The 7,976-nt window shown below is 41.4% G+C and overlaps 2 protein-coding genes across 3 annotated transcripts; one reads left to right on the top strand and one right to left on the bottom strand.

Annotated features, from left to right (window-relative positions):
* Positions 1–15: 15 nt before the first annotated feature.
* tepsin (TEPSIN adaptor related protein complex 4 accessory protein) lies at positions 16–5,344 on the top strand. Of its 2 annotated transcripts, none has more exons than XM_041973586.1 (13): positions 16–123; positions 482–554; positions 887–978; positions 1,087–1,180; positions 1,285–1,352; positions 1,433–1,514; positions 1,657–1,728; positions 1,821–2,009; positions 2,229–2,412; positions 2,554–2,667; positions 2,758–2,836; positions 2,922–3,056; positions 3,159–5,344. In XM_041973586.1, the coding sequence occupies exons 1-13, from the start codon at positions 85–87 to the stop codon at positions 3,822–3,824; spliced, it is 1,887 nt and encodes a 628-aa protein (XP_041829520.1). In that variant the 5' UTR covers positions 16–84; the 3' UTR covers positions 3,825–5,344. The 2 variants fall into 2 exon arrangements, with proteins under 2 accessions (XP_041829520.1, XP_041829518.1); XM_041973584.1 differs by having other exon boundaries at positions 1,818–2,009.
* Positions 5,345–5,419: 75 nt separating this feature from the next.
* On the bottom strand, positions 5,420–7,975 carry si:dkey-21c1.1 (protein FAM104A-like). The gene is made up of 3 exons (XM_041973603.1): positions 7,337–7,975; positions 6,867–6,972; positions 5,420–6,602 (listed from the first exon to the last, which is right to left on the bottom strand). Exons 1-3 carry the CDS (start codon positions 7,351–7,353, stop codon positions 6,360–6,362), a joined length of 366 nt encoding a protein of 121 aa, XP_041829537.1. The 5' UTR covers positions 7,354–7,975; the 3' UTR covers positions 5,420–6,359.
* Position 7,976: the final 1 nt, after the last annotated feature.

Genomic DNA, 7,976 nt, shown 5'->3' with positions numbered 1-7,976 from the left:
TTGGCTAGCTGTCATCTTAAGTCCCGCCTTCTCATGTTAGCCTTAGCAGTAAGATGAGTAACCCGCAGGCAGGACTGCAAAATCATGGCAACATTTATGGAACGATTAGCCTTTCTTCAGAAAGTAAGTGAAGTTAACAGTCAATGCTTCATGGCCTAACAATTAACAGCCGAAAGAAATATGGCAAGTTCGACATAATGTTGACGTCTCTTTTTAAAAACTGTCACGCTGAGCGAACCACAGCTTGTTATTCTAGCTTGCTAGCTTAGCGCCAACAACATGGATAATTGCTTTAATGTTTAAATGGTCATGTTAAGTGTTTTACGATTTGGTTGATAAATAATCCCATTGCCCCTTATATTACTTCATTGTTGGTCAAACTTATTGGTGTGGGTTATGTAGTTAATGAGTCGTAAGACTTGACAGAAGGGTGTTAACCTGGGCGATACAGGCTGTCCATAATTTCTTCCACCAATTCAAGGTTCCCACCCTGATGAAGGCTACAGCAGATGATGAAAACCCCTGTCCTGGGTACCTTTTCCAGGAAATTGGAAGTATCCTTTGTTAATAGTACTGTCCCCACTGCCTCTCCAACTTCTGAATGCTGTCAACATTGTATGAGGTCATATGACTTAAATTTTGGTTGATTTCTATTAAAGGTGGGAGGCATTTATGCAGATTCAAAGCTTAAATATTCTTAATACTTTAAGCTTTATTGGTAAAATCCACTTCTGAATAAAGAAAGTAGTACTTTGCCTTCTGTGACAAATGCTTTAAAATGTCCTAATGGTGTTAGTTGGCCTAAATAATTTAGCCTATTTAAGATATATTGGCTGATTCAGTTGCATAATGACGTAAAATACCTTTAACCATCATGACCCTATAGAAATCTCCCATGAGTCATTGGGTTGTGGCCAGTGTTTATTAGAATACCTTCTAGAGAGGCTGCAAGTGGAGTCCTGTCATGTTAAACTTAAGGTGAGTGCAACTAATGGGCATCTTAGTTTTTGGAAAACACCAACACATTTCAGCTTTCATTCCTGTGCGTGAGTAACTAACTTTTTTTTCTTACCTCTGGTTTGTCAGGTGCTGAAGATCTTCGTCCATCTTTGTGGTCATGGATCAAATCACTTCCTCACTGAACTCAGAAGGAACTCCACCTTCATCCAGCAAGCATCAGGTAAGAAACTATTCTTTCCACTCCATGTGACTCTTATTTCTCTGCAGCTAAATGATAAGCTGAATATTGATATGGTTTGCTGCTGTGTATTTTGTTCTCTTAAGTTTACAGTGGCCCCCCTGATCCCATTCATGGCACAGCGTTGTACCAGAAAGTGAGGAATACAGCCCAAGTAAGACAGAGTGAAAGTGATTATAGTCTAAATATCTAAATTGAAATTTATCTATATTTTTTTTTAAACTTCATTTACAGGAAGTGGCTCGATTACTTTTCACAGATGCAATTTCCACCAAAAGCAGCATCCATCCACACAGCATAGCCCCAGCAACAATGGGTGAGTGGTAGCAGACAACTCATTTAGGATGCACATATTCAGGAGTCATCATTAAAATATTGTCATACACTGTTTTGTCAGAAGGTCTGAGTGACATTGTCAGTTTACATTTTGTATGATGGGCTTTGTTCCTCTTACTCAGGTATGGGATCAGCAACTTCCCACCGGTCAGGATTGCAGGGTTTTGGATATAATCCAGGGAAACATGGGACAGGTGAGTGACCCTTGCTAAACAACAGACACAAGTCCAGTTATTCTGGGTGTAAATTTCTGCACAGTTGCATCTTCACCTGTGCCTTTCAGCAGCCAGCGACTCACTGCTGGATAAGATCCAGAAAGCTGCTGAAGTAGTGGCCAGTGCTGTCCTTCCCCCAACTGAGCACCAGGGCATTCGTCTCCATGACAACCATTATCGTGCAGTAGTGGCGCCATCCACACCCATAGAGGTGGCTGTGCCAGCGTGTGCCTATAACCTACCAGCTAGCAGACCAAAAGGTCGGATATGATTGATGTGATGGCAATGTGAGATTCTAGATTGGAGTACTGAGTCTTAGACATGCAGCTGAAAGTAAATTTTGTGCAATATTTAATGTTTTTTTTTATTTATTTATAAGCTAAAAGAAGTTGATACAACCCCTTCAACAAATAGATGTTGATAATATAAAGCCTTTTTAAAATGACACCTCTGTCTGTGATGTGTCTACACCATAACAGTGACCCGACGGTGCCCAGGGCAAGTAGGAGGAGGCTGGGAAGAGACTGACAGCGGCAACAGCTCCTCTCACAACTCTTCTCAGGAAATTGCCACCAACAGCAGGATGTCTGTGGACAGCAAGTCAGGTGGTACAGGGAGCCAGTCGGGAGCCAGCAGAGAGAGCAGCGGGGACCTATCAGAACGGTAATAAAGATAAACTCTTTAACCAGTAGTTTTCTAATCATTGTGGCAGATTTATCTGTGAATGTCTTGGTTGCAGTCCACATTATTGCTATTTCTCTAACATTATGAGCTCAAGTGCAACATCCTTTGTGTGGTTTCCAGGGTAGAAGCCTTGCAGTTGGGGGACTGTGGCCAGGAGATGGCACTTATCAACAGACTGACAGAAGGTTCAAAAGTGTTTCTGAGTAGAGAGGAGAGTCAACACTTCATCAAAGAGTCCGTCTATTTTCTCTTTATTTAAAGTGGCTCATTTGTATTTGTACTTGGCCGGTTGTAGCCTGATTTCTGTCTCACTTAATTTGTCAGGTGCTTCATTCTTAACTGTGAGGTTGTGGTGGAGTTACTTTCAAGCAAGCTACAAGATCCCTCATACACTGTTAAGATGGTAACGATAATGCCTCACTGCTGAGCTTCCTGTATGATATTATGAATTATCCCAGGTGTAATGTTGTCTGTCTCGAATCCTGCAGCGGGCTCTGTGTGCTATTGCGTGCCTCATGACCTCTGACTTGCTCTCTCTGGAGCAAATGTTTGGAGTTACTCAGCGAAGACTTTGCCAGCTGAGCGAAGGGCCTTCAGGACCTGTCGCAAACAAAGCTACCAAGGTAGGAGACACAGAGAGTGAGAGAGAGCTACACACTGGGAGGAGTGATGAGACAAAACTGCTTAAAGTTGGATTAATTTTTAAGCTTATCTCTTCCTACCAGATCCTACGACAGTTTGAGGCTCTGATGGGCGGATCTCTACATGCTGCTAAGCAGGATCCACTTAACAGCAGCCATGAGACAACAGCAAATCAGCTACACACGTCTAGATACTGTGATGGTTTGCTACCAAAATATTTAGCTAAAAGTAATGACCTCAAATTAAGTCAGCCTGACCTCACATCTGCCGATGTCCCCCACACACCAAATTGCTCATCAACCCCTTCAAGTCTGGACCTGACACAAAAATGCTCAACAGAGAAGCTTATGAACCATAGTGAGGAGGAGAAACTCACCCCGATTCTGCAAGAGTCGGTAAGGAGTTCTGAAATAAAACCATCTGATGAAGGCCCAGAGCTTATCAGAGACAGGAGCACACCTTCACCTGAACCCCAGAGTATGCTGGTCCATTCAAACAAACTGTCTCTATTCAGTGGTATGGAGCTGGTGACCAGAGGGATGTCTCTTTGTGAAAAGGAAACGTCCCATGTGGAGTTGGATAAAACAGACAGCAGCAAAAGTGAGACAGAAACAGTGAATTACTCTGACTGTCCAGTGAACTCATCTAGGATTGGCATTAAACCTGGTGAGGACTCTCCATCTGGGTGCAGTCCTATTGACTCTCATAGAAGCCAATCAGTATCAGCGTTCTCCTTTCTTAACTTTTGATTCTTGATCACTTTTTTCTTAACTGGAACTATGATACTTCTAACAATGATGTCATCATGTACATCCTTCCTAAAGAATATTTGATTTTTTCAAACCAAAATCTGACTCGTTTGATTGGTTTGGTTGAGTCTGTAGATTGCTTTTTTTTTATTTATTTAGGTTTCTATTTTTTCTATTTGTGTGCCTCTTCAGAAGTTATTAAGCAGAAAACTGGGTCAAAAGCCAGAGACTTAGGACTCTTAAGTGTAGTCATTTAAACTACATCTGAGTGCAATCAGCTGTCAACTGCAGTGTGGTTGTTTATAATCAGAGTATATCGAGCTGCCTTACAAAGTCTGAGAGCAGTAAGTACGGAAACGGTGAAACTGAGAAAAAGAAAAAAACTGTTAGTTTTGTTATGCAACATTTTCAACAGAAACGGAGCAGCAAATAAGTATTTGGGTGTTTGAAGATACTGTAGACTGGTCTTATGTGTTCTTACCTCAGAAGACAGACATTCCTAGTTTGTGTTGTAGTCCCAGGTTTATTTTCTGTTGGGGGGACAGTCTGGTACTTTTTACCCCCTTAATGTACAGGTCTATGAGCTGCTTTAAGGGCTGTTAGTTATGTTTCCTTTTTATTTTTATCTGAGATGAGATTCTGCAGCTTTAGTGTGACACAGTGTTCTTCTAAGGTTGCATGCTGCAGATAAAAGGCAGATTATTAATAATGGCTTTTTAAATCTCGTCAAAGATGTATAATACTCTTATAAACTAAAGAGGGCTAAGAAACAATGATTTACAAACAGAATAACTTTTTTCATGGAGGTTCAAAGTCACAGGAATTTCAGAACTAGTCAGAAGTAGCTTCTGCCTTTAAGCGAGGCCCTTTTCCTTTCTCACAGATAATGCAAACCCATGAAGTGAGAGATAAGAGCAAAAGAAAAATGGAAATTTGTTGCTGTGTCTTGGCTTTGTGGGGCAGTACTGATGGTTTCTTTATCTCAGGTTTCCTTTTTTTCAACTTGCACCTTTGCAACACATCCTGAACCTTTGAGGGTGAATCTCTCCATTTGTAATTTGCACTACAGTTCCTGGATGAACTTAAACATACAAGTCAGTCGTCTTCCATGTTTTGGTACTAAGTTATTATGTTGGTGTGATTTTTATGTTAGTTTACAAATTATTTATGTGTGACGTTAACTGATGTACTCGTGAGAGATTATAGAGTGCATGATTCAGAACTGTGGCAGATTAAAGGAGAAATTATTTATGGAAATATTCTGTGTGGATAATTAATGGCTGGAATCATTTGATAAAACGTCTGCAACGTCATCAAAGTATATTGCTCACTCTTCCAGCAGTTTTTAGTTACTTACCAGACTGCAGTGTTTACTACTATAAAAGGGTAGTATAACTACATGCTAAAACATTAATACTGTAACACCACTGCTGTACTTCATTTCAGAAAACATGAGCCTATGATGATGAATCTGCTCAAGTACAATAAAACACGCTGTATTTTTGTTACAGCACTCACTGCTACAAGTCTTTATATATTGTACTCATACTCGATGTGTTGTTGTGGGATGACAGCTTAAGCAACACTTTATTTAAAAGCCAAATGATTTGGAAGATTGCATAACATGAATTACTTTCACATCCTGATTTGCAACACAGTGTAGTGGTCATACCAACCATCCATAAACAAGTATGGCTGACAGGCTTATGGCACACCTGATACACAATGTGTAAAATATAAAAGATGTAAAAACACTGGGATCTGGAATACTTTAGAGCCTTTCTGAGAGATTGTTTTTTTTTGGTGGTACTGTGCTGGACATGCTTCTGTCTCCACAGCCTGCCCACAGGTCTATAATTAACAAGTCTAATCTAAGGTTGGATTTTGAAAGGCTCGTGAACAATTTGCGCTCCATCATAATGAACCCACTTATTTTACTAGAGGAAATAACTGCAAAGTAAGAGTTACCCATAAAACTTTGGTTAGATAATAACAAATAAGTGATTGAATCAATACTAATTAGACAATAATGACATTTTTTGAAAGGGCTCACAACAGCTCCCACTTTACAGATAAAAATGATTGACTGCCGCAGTCCCGAAGGAATTATTGTGTAAAGTGCTTAACTTTATTTAAATCTGCAAGCACTTTGGATCATCATCACACTTTTGTCATTAGCACCAATGAAAATGTCCACACACCAAAGCACGCATTTAAAGAGAATGATACCTCTTAATAAAGTGCACAGAGTGCGTGCACACACACCCACACACATCAATACTGCACAGAAAAACCACAGTGGCTGGGCCATGGAAAGGAGGATGTGCTTATGGTCTCAACAAATGGTACACACTGAGGTGGGGATGAGCCGTAGTGGCCAAAATCTGTAAACCTCCCCACAGATCATCATCACCCCCCCTTACACCTGACCCTGATGGTGTGCCTTGAGGCTTTCAGGGAGAATTGATCATTCCGGTATTATCGGCACTGATGGATGATGGACAAAACGATCAGGAGCGGGCTCACAGTTCGTGGTCATGTTGAGCCTGGACGCCCTCTTGTTTGCAGACTGCTGAAGTGTGCCTCCCTCAGGACTCTGTTGATGTGGTCATAGGAGTCGCTTTGCCTGTCGCCATGGAGACCGTGCTGCAAGGAGCTGGCAGAATCTTCAGGTTTTGGGCGGGTGCAATTGCTCTGGCTATGTATGCATGGCCTGGTGCTGGCCTCTATTGCTCTCTCTGGACTACTGATCCCATTACTGCTATCGCTGCTGGAAGACTGCAAAAACAGCAGAGAAAGGTTTCACAGATGGATGCAGAGGCTGTAAATAAAACATTCTGAGCTTTCCCTGAGAGTGATGCACTGTCAGTCCAAAGCAGTCGCATGCATGTTGTATATGCTTACTCATTTACATTATACACTCAAAGAATGAGAAAATACATCTTTGGGTGAAAGACAGATCACTCATTCAACTTCAAAACTGAGCAAACTTATATCATTGTGAGGGTTTAGAGAGAAGCATAATGAAGACATCGGGCTCACCTCCGAGTCCAGATCTGACACAAGCAGGCAAGGACCCCTTCCTGACCTCTTGGCCTGAGGTCTCAGCTGCTGGTCGTCCTCACTGTCACAGCTACGGTGTCGTTTCCTGTACAAAACAGAAATTAAAGGAATGGAGAGATGGTGTGACAGAAGCAATGCAGGGAAGGGGAGATAGATGTGTTGGAGGGAGGTAGAGTATCAGAAAGAGAGAACATGAAGAGGAACTAAAAATAGACGCATACACTCAGGCAGTTACACGGTCAGACTGGTGGCAATCCCATAATAAAAGCACACTAATTAACATACTTTTAACAGGTTATACAGAGAACTTACAATACTGAATTGTTACACATAGAAGTCTGTCTGGGATTTTATTAGGTGATTAAGCCGCAATGTTAAGTTGCAGCGATATAACAACTCGGTAAAATCTGATATGCAATGATCACGCAGAAAAAGGCTTCACTCGCTACCTGTTTTCAGTCAGCATTTCAGAAATTTTTGGCAAGGAAATGGGTGACAGTTCTTCGAAGTCAAGCTGAGATGTCTCCTTTAAAAGCCTTGGCAGTAGCTCGGCTCCCCGACCATTTCGCAGAAACTCAGTATGGCAAAATCCCCCTCATCTATAGAAGAGTCTGGCGTTATGTGTGTGCTATTTCCAGCCGGCTGAGGCACAGCTTGTCGCAGTACAGCACCAACCTCTGCTGTGGATTACTTCAGTCCTGTTATGCTCCAAGAATAATGTTTCAAGTCAACGTCTTTGCGGAGAAAAAAACCGTTACGGGACGTTTGAAAGCTAACAGACAACAAGCGGAGTATTCTCGTTCACGCAGTGTAATCTCAAGAAACTCCAGGCATGACAGCTTGAGGAAGCAAACTAGCCTGCTAGCTACTACCGTTCTAACAGCCGCTTATCAAGCTAACTGGGTTAGCAAAGCTAACAAGAAGTTCTTCCGCTTTCGTATTCCGCCCACTTGCTGTTAATCTTGTTAAGTTGTTGTCTATATTTTACGTTAGTTTGATGAAAGAAACTAAATAGACTAGTTACAGTGGAAACATCTTTAAACGTTGTCCGATGTAAGTTATCTACTAATCAGAAATGATTAGGTGACT

Source organism: Melanotaenia boesemani, chromosome 21, assembly GCF_017639745.1.
Source record: "Melanotaenia boesemani isolate fMelBoe1 chromosome 21, fMelBoe1.pri, whole genome shotgun sequence".
In the NCBI taxonomy this organism is placed as follows: domain Eukaryota; kingdom Metazoa; phylum Chordata; class Actinopteri; order Atheriniformes; family Melanotaeniidae; genus Melanotaenia; species Melanotaenia boesemani.
Note: the sequence above shows the minus strand (reverse complement) of the source record. Positions and strands in the feature narration are given on the sequence as shown.

Excerpts from the sequence above, each read along its gene's own strand:
- tepsin (XM_041973584.1), top strand. The coding sequence starts at position 85 with ATGGCAACATTTATGGAACGATTAGCCTTTCTTCAGAAA. Across the intron at positions 124-481 it reads GATTAGCCTTTCTTCAGAAA|GTTCCCACCCTGATGAAGGC; the intron begins GTAAGTGAAGTT and ends CACCAATTCAAG. Across the intron at positions 2,010-2,228 it reads ACCAGCTAGCAGACCAAAAG|TGACCCGACGGTGCCCAGGG; the intron begins GTCGGATATGAT and ends ACACCATAACAG.
- si:dkey-21c1.1 (XM_041973603.1), bottom strand. Across the intron at positions 6,603-6,866 it reads TGTCAGATCTGGACTCGGAG|TCTTCCAGCAGCGATAGCAG; the intron begins GTGAGCCCGATG and ends CTGTTTTTGCAG.